Source organism: Podarcis gaigeae (genome assembly GCF_964106915.1).
Source record: "Podarcis gaigeae genome assembly, chromosome: 3".
In the NCBI taxonomy this organism is placed as follows: Eukaryota; Metazoa; Chordata; class Lepidosauria; order Squamata; family Lacertidae; genus Podarcis; species Podarcis gaigeae.
The window spans coordinates 34,789,015-34,809,699 of record NC_139680.1 but is presented as its reverse complement, the minus strand read 5'-3'; the positions used below and the strand labels follow the sequence as shown (position 1 = coordinate 34,809,699).

The 20,685-nt window shown below is 41.6% G+C and overlaps 1 protein-coding gene across 1 annotated transcript in view; it reads left to right on the top strand.

Annotated features, from left to right (window-relative positions):
* EYS (eyes shut homolog) overlaps positions 1-20,685 on the top strand; it is a 491,695-nt gene that overhangs the window by 97,374 nt on the left and 373,636 nt on the right. The window contains exons 10-13 of the mRNA XM_083729676.1: positions 8,770-9,029; positions 16,534-16,630; positions 16,962-17,069; positions 17,934-18,079. Of these exons, the coding sequence (XP_083585802.1) occupies positions 8,770-9,029; positions 16,534-16,630; positions 16,962-17,069; positions 17,934-18,079 (611 nt within the window). The remainder of the gene's footprint in view (positions 1-8,769; positions 9,030-16,533; positions 16,631-16,961; positions 17,070-17,933; positions 18,080-20,685) is intronic.

Genomic DNA, 20,685 nt, shown 5'->3' with positions numbered 1-20,685 from the left:
ATGGTAGGGTCGTTTTGGCTACATAAAGTACTAGGTGGTAAGATTAGACTTTAACCACATGATTAGTCAGATGACTAATCTGCATGCCAGAATCTTCTTATAGGCAAAGCAACTCACACCCTGGGTGTCAAAAATAGAGGGGATGATAAACATTGTCAGTCAGTACAGCGTACGTAGAATTCACAGTGTCTGTGCCTATCTGTAACTGTTATGGTACATTTTATTTGAAGTTCCGAACTATTGGTATAATAGTTCTTCTTATGTGAATCAATTTATGTAGTAAAATAAAAAATATTAGTTGTCTTTCAACACCTACATGTCAATTTTCACCCTTTCCGTTTGCAGTGCTAACCCTACACACACAAACACACAAAAATCTAGAACCTTTTCAGTGCCATTGAAACATGGAGCATAATGCTTTCAGTTTTAATATTCAATGTGCAGTGCTTTGTGAGATAAGATTAGACTAAAGGGAGACGCTAGACAAGAAGAGAGAATGTGATATGCCTATATAGGATTTGGTGAGTTACTGTTTCTCTCTGTAGACAAGCAAAAGGAACAACGGTAATATTTTGAATGCCTGTAAAATAACCTCTGAGGGATCACAATCTATTTATTTGTGTATTTGAGACAATTTCACCCATCCAAGATGGTATCTACTTCATTTTTAATGTTCTTCCCAATTCCCTGCTTTTCTGAGAACTATAAAACAGGCACAATATGCAATGTAATCATATATTGGCCTTTAAAACATTGTTAAAACTAACATTTCAGTAAAATATGTGACGTTTTTATCACTGGGATTTATATTTAGTATGCAATTAAATGGAAGGGCAGTTGTTTCATGTCTAATTAATGTGGGCCTTTATGAGCTAGAGGCTGACCATTTCAGTTTCATTGTTATATTTGGATCCCTTTAGAGCCATTCAGCATGATGCAGTAGGGAGAGAGAGAATGCCCTAGATCAGCCTTCGCCAAACCAGTGCCCACCAGACATTTTGGACTACAAAGCCCATTATCCCTCACCATGGGCCATTCTGGCAGGGGCTGACGGGAGCTGCAGAAGGTCCTATTTCCTTTCACTTTGTTTTCAAACAGCACTTTGACAGGGTTTTCTTACGTGATAACAAAGAGGAAATCGACCATGCATGTACTGCGGGATTTTGTTGGATTCCCACAACATTCCAGAAATAAAATTCTTGTTCCACTGTCATTGTTTCATTGATCCAGGATGTATGTGTGTGTTGGCCGAAATACAACCATATTAAATTGAAATCACAACAGTAATTTAGGAGCTGGGGGTGTCCCCTTTCCTTCATACTCCATTTCTTCCATAATCTCTGGGGTGGATGGGTGTCTTTCTTATCCTAAAACAATTAAGATGTGACTGAGTGGTGTATATTCTTGCTTGTATATATATATTTATATTCCAGCTTCACAGTGGCTTTTTTTGGTGACTTTGTTTGCAACCTCCGATAGGATTTACTGGCATCCTGATACGCCTTAAATTGTAAGGCTGTCTAGACGTGTAATTCTGAAGAACTCTGAGGATTTGTTTTCCTTTTTTTTTTTTTTTTTTTTTTTTTGGTTAAAGCAAAGTAATGTAGAATTTCTTTTTAAAAATAACTTAAATGGAGGTTTTAACTTTTTTTATTTAAAAAATCCTTCACCGCTGTGTTTAAACAAAAGACAAAGCAGATGTTTTGAGCGCTCCACAGGCAACATTTGGGAAAGTCCATGGACCTAGAGAAACATAGAGGCAGTATATACTAAACTCCACAGCGGTATTGACACAGTAAAATAAAGGAATAGAACACTCTGTCGGGACCCTGGTCCAGGAAGATTATTGACATTTCAGTACATTTCCCATCACTTTCCTAACTGCAAAAAGTCCCTTTAAAAGGATTTGTTGCACTAGGATAACAGAACACCTTGACCACTTTAATTGAGCCAGTATGAGCCCAAATTCCTGCCACAAAGTAGCGTCAGTTTAGAGGCACCTTTAGAATAATTGATAAAATTCAGTAGACATGTATGTGAAAGTGGCAATTCTAATAAATTTTAGTGAATATATTTTATTGACAGACTAACATGGGAGTGGCCTTCTAGATGTTAACTGCACAATGTACAGCTTCTATGTATTTACTCCAGAGTTGTCCTTTAATACAGGAACTGGCTTGACTTGAAAATAAAAGTCTTTAAGCACCTTAGGCCAACGTATTTATTGTTCCTCTCTTCGTCTTTAAGGTGCGGTAACACGCTTTATTATGTTTACAGCACCAAACCAACATGACTACCCTTCTAGAATTCATCTCTGTTTAAATGAGACTAATTAAGGATAAGTAGTTAGGAGATTCAAAGCTTAGGATGTGAACCAAAGCACAGGGACACAGTACTTAAATCCATTCCGCAAACTATTCGTGACTAGCGTTTAAATTGAGATTTTTAATTCTGATCTTTCAAATATGATCACATGTGCTCATCAGTTTAAAGGGTGATGAGGGAAAGGTAACATGCACATGAAGTGAAATAGAAATGCATAATAATTAATGTGCCTCTGTCTCAGATATTTTGTTCCTTGTGTGCTGCATCACTTGATACACAATGTATTAAAAATATGCTATTTTACTGCTATTATAAAAGAGATTATGAGTGGAGAGACTGTGATAAGAAATGCATAGAAATGGGGAAATGACTCATAGGAAATTAGAAAAGGAATGAGGCAAAAAGGGCTGAACCAATTAAATGGAAGGAATCAATTAGAGTGGAAGGAACAATATATATATATAAATACATAAGCCCTCTAAGGTTTCCCTGTATAAGACTGCACATGCAAAGGCATATTCTTTCACTGTTATGATAATAATAGTCCCCTTCCTTTATCTCTCCCGCCAGCTTTCTCCTATCAAATGCCTTTCTCCCCATATAGGGTCAATATCCTCTTTTATCCTCAGCTTTGCAAAGAAAGTGAAATGCTAGGAATACCTGTGTTTGGAGGAGTCTTCTTAAAAAAAAAATTCTAAGGATTTTTGAGTGGACTTCAAAAGGGTTAATCCTTGAGAATTTTGGAACTTGAAGAAGGATAAGGGAGGTTTGAAAGGCTAGAAAGGAAATGTGAATATGCCCTTTTACCTTTAGTATGTGGCAAAGGTCCATTTTCAATATAAAGGCATCAATTTTTGAAACTGTAGAATGAGTATCAATCCTATTCCAAGGGATACTCCAAACACAAAAGTACATTAAATAAATAATTTATACTGGGGCAAAGGCAGAAATAATTAATATTAGGCCAAAAGCACAGTCTAAGACTGGAGATATAATCCTGGAAATTCTTTGTTGAGGCATAAAACATGGGCATGTCCAGATTCTTTTTTGGTTTTAAATAGTCCATATCAAGTTTGTACTATCAAAATATTTGATATTACAAGATGCCAATCCACTCTTGAATTAGAATCCTGTGCTAAGCGGATTAATGGCAGGACAGTAAATGTGGATTTTGTGAGTTGTCAAAATCCTTATATTTTGACTCTGGAAGGATAAGCACCTACTGTCTGCTACACAGTGGTTTGAGGACCTCACCATCCTTCCTGTAATGTGTGAATTCTGAACTAAATATCTACCACAAGCTATCTCCTGGAGAGCTGGCTCAGTTGTGTGGCCTGACTAGAGAAGTTACTACTCTGGAGAGGCTCTGGCCTCATAAAGATTACATATTAATCTACCATTAACTCAGCTCACAGTAGTGTTTTCATACATAAACAACAGAAGGCGGGAAACTTGATTCATTTGAACACATTTCGCTTTAACATTTTTCTTTGCTGAAGAAACAAACAAACAAATTAAATAAATCAATAAAAAAACTGGGCCAAAAAGGTCTTACCCTGCTTGCAGGAGGGAGAATCAATGGCGGGGTGGTGGATGACGATGGGGCTGTTACAAATAAGATAGATTTGCAACGTTTTTTTACATAGCAGAACATGTGTGCCTTTATTTCAAATGGTGCTTGTTAGGTTATTTAAGCCGGCTTCAGCCACGTATGGTTCCGATAGCTAGCATCTTGGATTTGCCCAAAATGGTGGCTTGCAATGATACTTGATAGTATGCACAGGAAAGGAAATATACAGTGAATGATTGTTGAATGAGCCCTTGACACAGTTACTTTCAGCAGCTTTGTTGTCCTATGGAGGTGGTGAATGAATGGGTTGTTTTTCCTCATCTTCCTAATGCAGGCTTTTTGAAGTGCAGATTATGGAAGGATGAGGTGGTTGCAATTGAAGGAGAACATTTTAGTGTATTCAACTTGGAGAGAGAAGTTTAACCCAGATACCTACGCTTGGAATGTTTAAGAGGAGGCAGATTGGAGGTTGCATTCTAGCATTGCAGCCTTGAACAGTTTGTATTGTGGAAGGGCCTGTAAAGGTAAAGGTAAAGGTACCCCTGCCCGTACGGGCCAGTCTTGCCAGACTCTGGGGTTGTGCGCCCATCTCACTCAAGAGGCCAGGGGCCAGCGCTGTCCGAAGACACTTCCGGGTCACGTGGCCAGCGTGACATCGCTGCTCTGGCGAGCCAGAGCTGCACACGGAAACGCCATTTACCTTCCCGCTAGAAAGTGGTCCCTATTTACCTACTTGCACCCAAGGCTGCTTTCGAACTGCTAGGTTGGCAGGCGCTGGGACCGAGCAACGGGAGCGCACCCCGCCACGGGGATTCGAACAGCCGACCTTTCGATCGGCCAGCCCTAGGCGCTGAGGCTTTTACCCACAGCGCCACCCGCGTCCCGTACCTACGGCAAAAACAAATGCTTTGATTGATCCTTCAGCAAGCTTGGAAGAAACATCAAACTCGAAAAAGCCCATTAGCTTTTGTTTATCTCCCATCAGACAATGGGATGCAAGTCGCTTTTCCAGAAGGACTTGGTACGGTCAGCTCTGCTGGCTACGCAAGGGCATTTTGTCAAAATCTGGCAACTTCTTTCTAATGTAAAACATCTTCTGCAGTTACCTGCAGCAGATTTTGTTTGGCAGGCAATTAACTGCATTTGCTTTTCAATCTGGGATTTTTTTTTAAAAAGTGCTGAAAATTTCCAAGGTAATAAACACCTCGCAGCTCTTTGTCTCAGCAAATAGAAATATGACATTATTGCAAACAACAAGCCAATGATTCATTAAGCAGTTCCAGCAGCTCTGTGTAACGGTAAATTGTAGCCCCGGTGATCGAAAAGGGGAGAGACTGACGTTACTTAGGAATAGGGAGGCATGCAAAATGAAGTCACATGGGGATTCTGTTAGGAAGGAGATCAGGGCTGAAGGCATGCAACTAGCCTAACTAGCCCCTGCTCGTTTTCTTTCAGTCCCCAAATGATGCTGTGTATACGGCTGATTTATTCTTTTGCTAGAGCAGGTCCAGTGTTCTGTTTTGTATCCACGTTTTCAAGTCGTGCATTCAGATTGCAGCTGAAGATAGGAGTCTTCATTATGTCGCAGCTAGAAAAAGCAGTGGAGTGTTTCTTGTTGGCACCCAGGGCAGGTGTGCTGGGGGGGGTGCACCACCAGAGCGACCCCCGCTCACTGGAGCCAGAAGGAGATCAGGTAAACGGTGCAGCCCCACCACACCATCCACTGCCGCTTATGATTTGTGTTTATTTGGGGACATCCTACCCCCACATGTTGATGGTGGCATTTATGGAGAAATAGTCCTTGCCAACTACTTAAATTGATGAACACATTTGGACTGTTCTGCTCACATGCACAGGCACCTAGGAGTTGAAAAGCAGTAACAACAACAGCAATAGCTTTTTAAAAACCCTGCAGGGTGCACCCTAGGTCTCAGGCCTGTCTCATGCTTCACTTTGTGGCATCGTTTGTGACGCTTCACATTGGCTGTGGGACAAAAGGGCAGCGTATAACTCCAACAGCATTGAGATAGGGAGAAGAAAAATGCTGTTTACTTCTTCCAATATGGGTGACACACATGACATTTTTAGTTGAGGGAAGCACAGAACAAAGAAAAAGGTCCTTTCCTTCCAAAAGGCATACATCAATATGTTTATTTTATTTTGGCACACCACACCGGCAACAAATGCTTCCAGATAGTTAGTGTTGATTAAAATTAAAAGAAGCCAAGTAGGGAAGTGCCATTATAAGCAGGGCCATGAGGGTTATTTGGAGAGGAAACACAGGTGCATCTCATTATCCTCATCTGCATCATTAACTGCAAGGCATCTTAGAGAAGGGCAGGCTTTGCAAATCAAGTCCCCTCATTCCATGCTTAAAATGTAGATATTCTGTACTGTAACTCGACCCTCTACACTCCTCCTTTTCTCTCCCAGTGCTCAAATGTGGAGAAACAGCAGCCTTCTAATATGTAGGAGTTTCTGATGTGTCAAGTTTCCATTCAAAATGCGCTGGAAATGTCAACGCATGTGGCGGTTTTCTAACGTGCTGTGGCTGTCATCAGGACACTTAGAGAGCAGAAGTAATAAAGGTGATCAGTACACTGCACATTTGTGTCAATTAAATTAGGGCATGCAGTCTCATCAATGTTGCCTTTCATAGATCTTAGGGAAACTTTTATAGTTCAGAAGCCAGGCTACGTATACTGTGCTCTAGACGCTCACATGCAGATGCTCACATGTGTTTGAGAGTGAAAGAGAGATTGAAGGGGCTGGGGAACATTTCAGGGCCATATCCAGTGCTACATCTCTGCTGGCACAAGGGACTTCCATTGGTGCAATGCAGTTTCATTTTCCTCTCCTGTTCCCTATTTCCCATTGGGCACCAGCCAAATCAGCTATTGGGGGCGAACCATCTAGAGCAGACTCTGAGGGGCATGTGGGGGGGCAGAAGAGAAAACTGAAGTCCCATTGCGCTAGCAGAATCCTTTTGTCACAGCATTGGGTACAACCCACAGGGGACGCTAGGTCTGCTTACAGCCAGCCCATTGAAATGAATGGACGTGACTGAGGACTCAACTAGACTTCCACTTTTCCCTCTGCTTTCCCCCAGGGAAACCTAATCTTTACCGCTGAATTGGAGCAAACGTCAAACAGGTTTCCCGCAGATTGTTGTTGGATCTGATTCAGTGCTAAATAGCGGATTTTGCCAAGGAAAGTGTCAGGGCAAAAAGAAAACCGCTTGGGCAAGTGTGAGTGTAGACAAGCCATAACTTAGGTTCATTCATGTCAGTGGGTAGCATTCAACGTTGCACTATGGTGAATGCTCTGTATCCACAAGCATTTCAGCTTAGCAGACAGAACAGTCCACCTCCTTGTGCTGTCATTCTCCTGACCCCCAACAGAACCAATTGTGGGGGGCTTGGGGAGGGGAGTGTGGGGTAAAACCCCATTGTGCAAGTGGAAGTTCTTGCATAGGACTTCTGCTGACGGAGCTTGTTAGGTGAATCCCACCCAGCTGGTCAGTTCTTAGTTGGATGAGAGAAAATGCAAACAATAGAAGGGTTTTTTTTGGGGGGGTCACACACTCAGATTGAGGGCCATACCATTTGGCCCCATTCCCATCACTTACTCTGGCAGTCCTGTCACCTTCCTATCTTCCAAGATTTGGGGTAAATGTCTGTACAGAAAAGCCTCTGTGTACAAACAGACTCTCCTTATAACTGGGAACCCTGCTCAATCAGGGTTCCCATTAGCAGACAGAGCTTGTGCACACTGGATTCCCCTTTACAGATATTTGCCCCTATGCGTGGCTGGCAGAGAACAACAAGCTGGTGCAAGTTTTCTGCTTATTGTGTGAGTGCCTGAAAACAACTTGCATCTTCCCTGAATTAGGCTCAAGTGGAAAAATAGCTGAACTTGGTAAAATCTGTGTTCAAATCCCACCTTTCTCTCAAATCCCACCTTTACAATCTAATCTCAGCACCATGAGGATGTGCAAGAAATATACATTGGCTTCTTAGGTAGCTTCTCGCGGAATTGATGAAACTGCACAAATACTTTTCTTTCTTTCTTTCAAAATAAAAAAATCAGGAGGCTACATTTTCCAGAATTCTCTGAGATGGATTGATTGTTAATCAACTCAGAGAATTGTAGCTATGTGAGGGGAATAGGACTCTCCTAATAACTTTTAGCAAACTCTTAGCAAACTTCAGTTCCAAGGATTCTTTTAAAGTGGTATGATACCGTTGTGCAGATATGGCCTGTGATGGAACTTTCTCTCCAAGCACATTTGCCTGGCACCATCATTGCTATATTTCATCTGACATGCTAAGCCTAATGGCCTTTAATGGCAGAAAATATTCATATACCGGTACTCTTAGCTACTGCCTATTTATTTTCTTTAAGACTGTGCTGCTATAATTAATTTCTTGTTTTATTTGTCTGATTATTGGTATTTTTATACTGTTCTAAATTGCATTTGCAACTGTGAGTCATTGTAGGGTCCTAAATGATGGGAAAGCAAACTATGCACATTTTACATACTTATGTATTTGTGTGGCCATTTCTGCATGTGGAAGTCAGGTAACACTGAGCATGATGATGGGACAGCTATTTTATTTATATGTCACATTGTTCCCTTTACTTTTAAGCACTTTCTCCTTCTCTTTCTCAGATATGAATTCCTTTGTTCTATGTAGCAGGGTTTATTTTTACTTGCTGAGGAAAAAGACCCTGGGGAAACTGTAAGTCAGCACCGAAAACACAGATCAAAGCAATGGGGCAGATATAGGAGACTGTTGCAAGTGTTTATGTTTTTTGTTGTTTAAAAAGATTGCTTTCACCTCTTTTCATTATCCTCTCTCTTCCCCCTTTAGTTGTTTGTGTGCAGCAGGCTGGACAGGGCAGCAATGCAGCGAAGATATAAATGAATGTGATTCTGAACCATGCCTGAATGGAGCCACCTGCCATGAGTCCACTGTCTATGGTCAATTTCTATGTGTTTGCCCTCCATTTTATATTGGAAGGATTTGCCAGTATCGCTACAACCCATGTGATGCCCCCTACAACCCATGTATCAACAACTCTACTTGTTTGGCACAAGTTAATGGGAAGCCATTGTGCATCTGTCAAAAAGGTAAATGGCACTACTTATCAAAACGGTTGCATGCAAGTCACACTGTGGAATGCTGTCGATTTTGTAGCCTTCTGAATTACTGTTTTAAACAGTGTGAACATCAAGTTTGGCACAAGACATTTCCCAGTCCTACCAACACTCGGTGGTGTGTACATTAGGCCGCCAGTGCCAAATGAGCTGCATTCTATTCTGAACCTTCATCCAGCATCCAAAATAGTCAATGATCAATCAGGATAATAGTGGGGACCTGCCAGAGGCTTCAGACTGGCAAAGGGGAAGCTGCTAACCTGAGAGACAAGAACAACATGGTTTGGTTCCTGTATGCTTTCATTGCATGTGACTACATGGCTTGAGGATTCCATGGTTCCATTGCAAATGTTCCCCCCACCCTGGCTTTGGCAGTAATATGGAGCACAGGGATCATGGTGTGATGATTATAAAGGCTTTTTTGAATACGGTCATACCTCGGGTTACAAACACTTCAGGTTGTGGGTTTGTTTTTGTTTTTTTGGGTTACGGATGTGCCGAAACCTGGAAGTACCGGAATGGGTTACTTCCGGGTTTCAGCAGTTCTGCATGAGCAGAAGCACTAAATCGCGTTTGTGCATGTGCAGAAGCACTGGATCGCAACCAGCGCGTTCACAGAAGCAGCACTGTGGGTTGCGAATGCGCTGTGGCTTGTGAATGTGCCTCCCACACGGATCATGTTCACAACCCGAGCGTCCACTATATAGCAGCTTGCCACCCCTAGCTCCTCTGAGGAGTCCTGATCCAGCCAGGTAGAGCATTTCAGCCATGGCAGAAGGGGAGCTGAGCATGACCTCCAGGGAAGCTGGCAGTCCAAGTGAAGACCACCAGCAAGAAAAAAGGGAGAGAGAGAGGGTGTGTCTGAGGAGAAGAGTGAGAAGGAGGCTGGTGGTGCTATTGGGTGGGTGGGTGAAACAGAACATCGCCTTAATGTGCCATGCTGGGTCAGAAAATGGAGCAGCAGCAGTTTCAAAGGGGGAGATGGAGGCAGTGTCAGCTTGGGCTTTCTTCTGTGCACGTGGACAAGTTCTTCTGTGCCATCTGCAATGAAGGCAATTGAATGTAAGCCAGAAGGGAATGCTGCTACTGCTGTGAAAGCATCTCGAGACAAAAAATGGCCCTGCCTGGAAGCCAAAGCAGCTTCAGTCACATCTTTGAAATTCTAGACTTGCTGCAAGTGGCAAAAAGAAAAGGTGTAAAGAGAAGAGCAGAACAAAGTAGGGCATGCCAAGGCACTACTGTCTGATGCTTTTCTTCAAAAAATCCCATGAGCACAAGGAAATGAAAGGAAGGAGCCCTTGAGCATGTGCAGGTAGCATTAGCCATGCTAAGGGTTACCAAGTCAGATGGCATGAATTCCAGGGAGCCTCATTTGAATGCTATGAGATGTTTGGAAAGCAGCCTTCCCCCAATGTGGCAACCTCTGTGGTTGGACTACAATTCTCATCATCCCTGATCATTGGGCATGCTGGATGGGGTGATGGGAATTGTAGTCCAACAACATATGGTCCTGTGTAGGGCAGAACTGATGTAAAATAGATGTGATAATAGCCTTCCATACAACAGGAAGGGGGCCCTCGTAATTTGAAAATGGCAGCTATCCTTTGCTGCTGGTCATCATGGTAATACATTACTTCCAGTATCCAAGGTAGTATGCCTTTGAACACCAGTTGATGGGAAGCACGAGCAGGAGAGTCTAGTGGGAGAGATCTCTTGTGGGCTTCCCACACACATCTCACTGACTAACAAGATGCTGTGCCTTTGGTCCAGCAGAACTCAACTTGGGTCCTTTTGCAATTGATTAATACTGCATTACTGTAAAAGGAAGGTATCAAGATTGATTTGCAGTGCTCCTGGTGGGGAATATCCCGTTTTAACATCAGGAATAAAACTCTAGGTACTTCAAGAGGTATTTGGGGCTTTTCTCTGAGTCATGCAGTATGTGATTACGTGAGTGGTATTTTGTCTTCTGCCAATGCTTTGCAAGCAGTAACCTGCTATTTATTGTTTGCTATTGATTAGGTAAATATTTACATGCAGCGGTTCACAAGGTTGGTGTAAATTCAGTAGGCAGTTCCTGTTTACTCAACAGAAAAGGCTGCAAGGTCAAACCATCAGAAACGCCAGACTGAAAATATCCCAGAGTTTCCTCTGAGCAATATGCGACTTTGCTGGGAAATGTGAAAAAGCCACCTTGTGTAAATAAATAAAAAAAGAAGTGTTGTTCTCCAGGGCTGTATCAGATCATTTCCATGCACTATTGATTTATAATTTGTATCCCTAGCTAGACTGATTTGCATGACCACCAGCAGCAAGCAGTTGCATTTAAATGTGCCTATTATTCTAGTACACATGCTACTAAATATCATTACCATAGCAATACATTAGCACTAAATGTATATTTGTTAGGCGCCCAATTAATATGCCAATTTACAAAACAGCTTGCTGAAAAATAAAAATCATTCTGTTTTATAACTTAAATGAGTGAACTTTCTTTCTAGCCCAATACATGAACGAGTATTTACATTATGATGCTTTTTGAAGATTTACTTTGTGCAAATACTTTGAAAGCTGCAAATTGATTGCAGTTGATGATGTTAATTTGTAATAATGTTGCTAACATTTTAAAAATGTGTTAAACGGCTTTAAGTAGCAGATAGAGACTTTTTTGAAAAGAGAGAGAAAATGCCCAGTCAGTTCTCATTTCTTTTTGCTAGATCACATTAAATTAACCTGAAACTTGGCTCTAGCTGGCTGGCCTCTTCCTAATTTCTGTATTCACCCAAGCGATCAGTAGTATTTTCCTTTAGGAATCTAAGGTTGCTTCCAGATTACCTGTTTATGAAGCGTTCATCTTGATTTGTTTGCTCAAAGTTTACAGGGAATGTTGATGACTGTTGAACATTCATTCTGATATGTTTTGAGGAGGTTATATGATGTTGCATCAAGCAGTTGTTACTGTACATTTGCCAGTGCATTCTCCTGTCACTTCCCTTATTGCAAAAAGTCCGATTTTGGAAGGAAGTGGGGTTTGTTGCCCAGGAGTGCCAAATCAACTTTAGTTGTATAATCTAAACTTGTCAGTAGGACAGTGAATCCCACCTGGAAATAGTGATAGTCTGGAAGTGCCGTAAGGGTCTTTTTTGATGTTATGTTGAACCCATACAGGTAATTCTATGATTCTGTGAACTAGGCCACAGTCAGTGGCATGGGTCATCTCACAGTTTTATTTACTTGAACCCAGCATGGTGATCTTCCAGAACATGGGTCAAATCCATCCCTGGCACTCTCTATGGATCCCTCTCCTTACACCACTGTAGAAATAACGGAGGATGGCACAGGAGTTGAATGCATGTGAGCTGTGCAGGAGCAAGCAAGCATGCTCCAAGCAAGCTGCTGGCTAGCTCTGCCGAGGCTCCTTTTATTAGCAGAAATCAACATTTGGAAACAGTAGTGAAACTACCCTGAACTTAACGTATTTCCAGCAAGGCACATTTCCAGCGTTAGCGAATACACATGTCAGACAGGTGTTTTCCCCAAATGTTCCCCTGATACCCGAAAGTCTGCGTCATTTGGCATGCTCCAGCCAAGTGAAACATTAAGCAAAGCTTTCTGCGACGGAGGCAAAGGTCAGAGAGTGGGCATGACGGCTATACCCGCTGTGGCATGTCTTATGCTGAGGTGGAGGTGTGCCCCCACGCTGCATCCGCATCCCCACAGACCACACCCTGTTTCACCTCGCTGGCTCATTGCTGTCATTCCACTCCTTCTACAGTTGGCCCAGCCAACTTGCCCCTGACCACTTTTCCCAGAGCAAATCCAGCCCTTGCCAAGAGGGCAAGCACTCCCCAACCTTGTTCTATTTCATCCAGAAATCTGAGGAGGGACAATTGCTGTCTTTTCCAGCACTGAGAACTGGATGCTGTGGATTAAGGGAAACACTCTTAGAGAACAGTTCGTTGTAAGTGTCCTCAGGGTAGCTTGGTGTGACCCAGTCTCTCTATGATACAATGATACTGGAAAGTGGGGCTCCATTCCGTTAAGCCTTTTCATGTTTGTTTGTTTTCTTCTTTTACTTTCTAAAAAACCCTTATTGAAGTAAATAGGAAAATAACATACCAATGAGATCTGCATCCTGATTTCTGATGCCTGTGTTCAAGTCTTCATTCTGTGGGGCCCAGAGATGGAGCAGTAAATGTAACAAGTGCCTTTGTCTAAAGAGGAATGTGTGCCATGGGTTGCTGATAAAATAGCAAGGAGTAAATCTGCCATATTTTCCAAAGTTGCGGAGAACGAAATCTATTAGATAATATATATTGCTTTTCTCTGTGTGTGTTTGTATCAGAGATTGCATGCCTCCATGATAAGAATGGCATTACTTAGTTTTATATTGTTCAGAAATAGATTTTAGAAGGCCCACTTTAGATGAAAAGAACCTGAAGGAATGTCATTTCATGCTGAAGTACTGACTTAGTACTGGAGATTATCTCCCTATGTTTGCTACTTAGTAACAATAAAGCACACTACCCTGAACTTTGAATGCTCTTTTGTCAATATGTTTTAGCTTCTCTGGCCCAGTCTCAGCTCTTTTTTTAGTTAGACCAGCATCTTCCAAGATAAATTATTAGATCTCCAGCAGCTTTTTATGCTGCTGGAACTGATTCAGATAACTCTGAAAATGGCAGAGTAGCAGCAAGAATGTGATTGCATGGAATGGGTATCACAGGACCTCACTAGTTGTTAGAGCAGGGATGGGGAACCTCTGACCCTCCAGATGTTGTTGCACCCGACTACAGCGATGGTAGCTGTAGTTCAACAACATCTGGAGGCCACAAGTTCCTCCTGCCTGGTCTAGAGCTGTCTTAATGAATGAGGGATCCAACATTGATGTCAAGTTTAATTAAGTGCTGGACTGATTATTTGGCACTTTATCAAACCACTAGTGTGGCAAAAGAAATTGCAGGATGTTCTTTTAAAAATGCAAGAGCCACTGCATAAATGCAATTAATATCACAGCAAAAGGGCTCTGTGTTGTATTATTGATGAATCACATGGTCAGGTGACAGAACTCGATATCCTCAGTACATATTGTAAAAGCCATGCTTTACATTTCCTTTAAATAATCAAGGTGAGATCTAATGAAACTCTTTTAGCTTGCTCCCAAATAAGTCTGAATGACTGATTACTACTACAGCATAGCTAGGTCCCATGTTCCCCCCCATTAATGTCAATAATAATAATAATAATAATAATAAATAATAATAATAATTTATTATTTATACCCCACCCATCTGGCTGGGCTTCCCCAGACACTCTGGGTGTCTTCCAACAAAATATTAAAATACCATACTGCATCAAACATTAAAAGCTTACCTAAACAGGGCTGCCTTCAGATGTCTTCTAAAAGTCTGGTAGTTGTTGTTCTCTTTGACATCTGGTGGGAGGATGTTCCACAGGGCAGGTGCCACTACCGAGAAGGCCCTCTGCCTGGTTCCCTGTAACATGGCTTCTCACAGTGAGGAAACCGCCAGAAGGCCCTCTGCGCTGGACCTCAGTGTCCTGGTAGGACGATGGGGGTGGAGACACTCCTTCAGATATACTGGACCGAGGCCATTTAGGGCTTTAAAGGTCTAGAAAGAAGAACCTTGTGGTTCCTTCTCATCCCAGTTTCCTGGGGCTAGCGAAACTGGCAGTGGAAGCATTTCCCCAACCCAAGCCATGATTACGGTACTCTTTGCAGATGTTGCTGGAGTGGCATAGGATCCAGGAATTGAAAACAGATCCCCTACTTCTCCAGTAATGTGTAGTAGTAGAAAAGAGAATATGTGATGGGACTTGTCACATAGCAGCACTTAAACAGAGCTGAAGTTGTAAGAAAAACATTCCTCTAGAGTGGATGCAGCAAAGCCCAACAGTGTATATAGGCTGAAGCCCTTCCCCGAGTTGCAACAAAGGAGAGAGCTTTCTGAGTGGTTGTGGAATACCCTCTCTAAAGTGGTGTGTGGTTCAAACGTTCCATTTTCCCGTACATTGTAATTTATTTGGTGCCTTAGCCTAGTGTATGTTTTATCTGTTGTCTTATATTACTGCTAGTTGTTGGCATCCATCTGTCTCAAGAGACGATGGGGTGTGCCTCCGGGAGTGAAGTCAAACTGCTGTGTTAGCAGCACCAAAGTGTCCTCAGCAAGGTGCAAGCCTGGGCTGTGTGTATGGAGGTCTTGGGCTGCCCAGCCAACAAGACCTCCCTGTTGGCCTTGCAATATGTTTGGCACCAGCTTGGCTCCAGGAGTTGCTGGAAGTATGGCATATAAAGTGCCATCCTACCATCTTGGGGACTTCACTTCAGATTTGTGTCGGGTTTGCTCCCTGTGTAGGCTTTGCTCCTTAGCCTTATGTTCTCCTGAAGATATTCTGCAAAGCAGTGGAGGTTTAAGATCAGACTTTTCCTTCTTCTAGATGGACTACCTTCCCAGGTTGACAAGCCCCATTTCCCCCTCACTTCCCTCTACAGCACATGCAGAAACCAGCATCTTGACTGTTGGACCCAATATTGGTCTTGTCTGCTCAATCCGCCAGAGACTGTCTTCACATGCAAGTGAAGTCCTTAACTCACTGAGGGTTTGAGACCCATCATCTATCCTCACCTGGTATAGCTGGTCAGTCAAGGCTTTTTACTGGGGTGTGGCTGCTGCCGCATGCTGACAGCTTCTAGGAACCACAGGTGAGAGCTAAGTGCAGTGTGGGGACCAAAGGTTGACAAGCTACCCCAGAAGGAGCACAACATGTCCCCCCACCAGAGGTGCTACTCCTCCCCTAACACCCCACACATCCAATTATTGCTAATATTATGGTTTTATTGTGTATCTTAATATTTCATGATATGTATTTATTATATATACTTCTACTCTGGAATTATATTGTATGAGGGGTGGTATACCAATGTTCTGAATATATAAATGTTTTGAATAGGTAAATATAAAGCCCGAGCCTTCTGAAGATGAGTGTGTCATCTATTAAAAGCTTATGGCATCCATTTCAAGCCACTGTCCCTTGTGATGTTTAAGAGGAAATGGGTTATGGAGCGGAGGAAGAGAAATTTTGTTTGGTCACTACTGAAATGATATATTAAAACTTGTCATGCAGTGGATTTGTCTTGCGTTTTGAGATAGTATAGCATCTCTCTTTTTGATGAAGCATTCCTAAGCTTTTAAACCAGGCTCAATTCCCCAGTAGAGTTAACCAGATGCTCATTTCTTGCATCCAGTCCTATTTGTGCCTCTGTGCTCAAGCATTATTAGATGTGCCGGTATTCTTCGAGGGGAAGCATTGCCCATTAGGTTTGAAGGATAAAAAATGCTTCGAGTGTTTTCAAGTTCCATTTGGAAGGCATTCACCTGGGCCTTTGTTATCACTGATCCTGACATTCAAACTGACTAGCCGAAATCACTGATCCATACCTGTTTCATCTATCTTTCAGGATTTGAAGGTGCTTACTGTGAAATTGACAACAATGAATGCATCTCCAGCCCGTGTAAGAATCAAGGTCACTGTGTGGATGGGGTTAACGGTTACAGGTGAGGAAAAACAGCCCAAGGGAATGACGTTGCTAGATTTGACTTGGGAACGCTTTCAGACAGAGACAATGGATTGTAGCTCATGTGATTTTAGGTGATTTGTGGATAATGTTGTTGCCGCTGAATTATCTAGTGCATGACTGTGATCATTATAATCAAGCGCTCTGCCACAAGACCTTCCCAACTTGTCTATTTTCTAAAATGGTGTGCCAACCAAGGAAATATGAACAAATATTATGCTTCCCCCCCCCCACACACGCATTTCATTCTCTTTCTTTATTTGGATGTTAAAGATTCTTTGTAGCTCACTAGATGTCATTCTTCTCTCCAGGTGCTTCTGCAGAGATGGCTTTTCTGGGACATTGTGTGAAGTGGAGATTAATGAGTGTGCCTCAAATCCCTGTGCAAACAGTGGAACATGCATAGATCTTATAAACAGGTTTGTGAGTGAATCAAGTTTTTTAAAAATAGAATAAAAATTGTCCTGCTTTTCAATTGACTGTTGATGTAGAACTGCATGAACAAAAATAGGTAGGAAGCTAGATTCACCTTTCACTACATACTTAAAGTCTGGCTTTATAAAGGGATTATAGTAAGAGGTGTACAATCTCTGGTGCTAGGCAGCCCTTAAATTTCCAAAGCGCTCTGCTAGTAAGAATGGAAGGAGAATCAGGAATTGGGCAGGTCCAATCCAATAGAACTTTTCCCACATTGGAATTTCTGAGCTGCTTGTGAATGATGCAAATTTATATTGAAAAGTATGTATATCATATGTATAATATGCATAAGAGTCAAGCTCTCTGTGTTACTTATAAGATTATGCTACATACAGAATATAATTTAAATAAGTATTACTACAAAATACAAAATTAATACCAAAGTTGTAGACATCTTTTTATTTTGTTACTTTAGGACATCTAGAATCTATATTCCTATAATATGCATACAATATTATACACATAATGGTGCATATAATACTAGCAAGAGCTGTTACAATCAGCCCAGGACAGAAAAGCACAGATACTTCATGCATTCCTTTTCAAGACCATACTCACTCTGCCTAGCAATGTGTTATCTAAATATTATAGCTCCTATGAATATTGGGTGTGGAGTGAGTGCTTTTAGAAATGAATTCTGTGGTGGTGGGGGGGAATCAAAAATGTGGAGGGGGATATCATTGTGATTACTTTGATGTGGATGTGGTACGCATGACACTTAGATATAATGGGCAGCTTGATCTAGTATAAAAGTGATATTGTTCATTGCTCTCCACTAAAGTTATTCCTCATCCGCATCATAATAGGTTCCTTTGCCACTGCCCAACTGGTTACTATGGGTCGCTCTGTGAGCTGGATGTGGATGAATGTGAAATTATTCCTTGCTTGCATGGAGGAAGCTGCTTCAACAAGCCTGGCGGCTATCAATGTGTCTGTGCTCCTGGTTTCACAGGTATAGTGCATTTGGAGAACGCTGTGGAAGCAAAGCAAAACCACACTGTAACATCTTGAGAATTGTATTGGCGTAAACAAGGTTTGCCACTACATCAAGGATGAGCAAAAGAGGTCACAAGCATATTGGAATACAAATCAATGTTTACCCTAGTGATTGTTGGATCTGCATCTTGTTAAGTACCTCTGGACCTTATTCACGTCATTTCTGATTTATTGGTTCCTTACCAATCCAGATATTTAGCTGAATTACATTAAAAGAGAGGTTACACAGAGCAGAGCAAAAATCAATATTGTGTGAATTCAGCCAAGAAAAAATAATTATTAGTATAGCTACTGAATAAGTTTTGCAAATACATATATCACAGCCTCCTTTTCAGTTGTGTCAGTTTTTATCACAGTCACAGTTCAGATACCTAGTGAATCAACATAAATCCTGGCATATGTAAAATAAATAATTCAGAATCTAGCATTTCAAAACAACAACATTCCTTTACACTGGAATTGCTAATTACTGAACATTTGACTTCCTTAAAATGGACTATTGAAAATTTTGATCGGGTAGTGATCTTTAAATTTACACCCAGAATTAATGAATTATTTACTGAGATTCACAAATGCATCATAGTAATAACTTAAGTGTTCATATTTAATGGATCGTATATAATCAATGGTTTAGAAATAATTACTACAAATGCATATAAAATAGTGCAGTTAATATACAATGAAAATAGTACAAGCATAGCATCATCGCAAAGAGACCAAGGTCATTCCCCTGCTTAAATGTTGCCTCTACCATTAACTCACCATGAGGCCTTCAACAAGCTACTTAGATCTTCTACCTCTTGTCTCAGTCCCAAGGGGTTCTTCCCATGTTGACCAGAGCTTTACAAACACTGTGCCTGGGCTTGACTCCAGTGAAGCTCTGACTTCAGACTCAAGTCTCTTCTCACATGTCTGAAGTCATAATGAACGTGCTTGGAGAGAGAGCAGACCAAGGGCTGCTCACTCTCAGGAGCAAAGGTGAAATTGTCCTTTCTACACCCAGCCAGTGCTGACTATGTGCTGGTCTTCATCAGTGCCCTCTTCACTTTAATGTTCTCAGTGTTACCTGCATTGCATTGAGGCTGGCAAACAGCACAGGGGGAATTGTGAGGAAACTGGTTCCGGGGTAGTACATATATTTTGCATTCTAAAGGTTCAATATTTGACATTTCCAGGTAGGCCTTGGAAATACTTCCTACCTGAAACCCCTGAGAGCTGCTTCTGGACTGTGTAGACAGTGCTGAGCTAAATGGGCCAATGGTTTGGCTCAATACTGTGTAATGCAGCATCCTATGTTCCCTTGTGTGGAGAATTGTTGTTGTTGTTGTCAAGGGGAATGAAACCGGAGAGCCAAAATAGGTTAGGCAAGGCTGATTGGGACTAGAGAAAGCAGACTGGGCCAGGTTCAGAATTTGACCACGTGTCTTCAGGTCAGGATCTAGGCCTTAGTTTTCATGCTTCCACCAGGACATAGTATTGAGGGAGTGTTCTAACTCTTTCAATTGAAAATACACATTTCTGTTACAAGTAACAGAATTTACCATGCTGTACATCCATTGATCCACACACAGCCCACTCGCCATTGTGCAGCCTTAATCAGCACAAAGGCAATTATTATTATCATTATCATTACCCTATCCATCTGACAGGGTTGCTCCAGCCACTCTGGGTGGCTTCCAACATATATAAAAATATAAAAAGATGCAACACATTAAAAAATGTCCCTATATCAGATGTCAAGGAGCTAAGTAATTATACAACATTTAGATGTCATCCAAAGGTTGTATAGTTACTTAGCTCCTTGAACATCTGATGGGAGGACATTCCACAGGGTGGGTGCCACTATCAAGAAGGCCCTCTGTGTGGTTCCCTGTAACATACTTTTTGTCATGAGGGAACTGCCAGAAGGTCCTCAGTGCTTGATCTCAGTTTCTGGGCTAAATGACGGGGGTGGAGACGCTGCTTCAGGCATCGTACCTCCTATTGGGTTTGGTATATGGCAGTTAGTATATAAGTTAAAGAATGTGGTATTCAGCTTAGTGGGTCTATTCAGATCTGTTCTAATTGCATGTGTACTAACTATTAATCATAAGACAGAGGCATATGTGATTTCTTTGTGTTTGAATTCATTTTTGGGTCTGTTAACCATATTGTTTTGATAAGGTTTCTAGCCAGTTCGCTTTTTGATTGCCACTGTAAGTATTCGTTCCTAAACAGCAGTTGATGTTGTTATTGAGTTCTAGTTTTTATTGCTTGTAACAAATTATGTAAAGCTTGTTATACCCAGAATGCAAAATGTTCTCATTTGCCTGCCTGAAAAAAACGAAAAGAAAAACTATTTGAAGTAAGTTATAAGCTATCAGCCTGCGAGCAGAGGTGAGTTCACAATTCCCATCATGCAGCAGGCTGACGTTTGGCGTTGGATACAATTTATCGACCGCTTGAAAATTTGAGAAACATGTATTTTTAGAAATGTACTATATAGCTATGATGATACATGACTACTTTCTGTGTTTTATTGGCTTTATGTCACCTAATTCATAGGAAACGAAAACATATTGT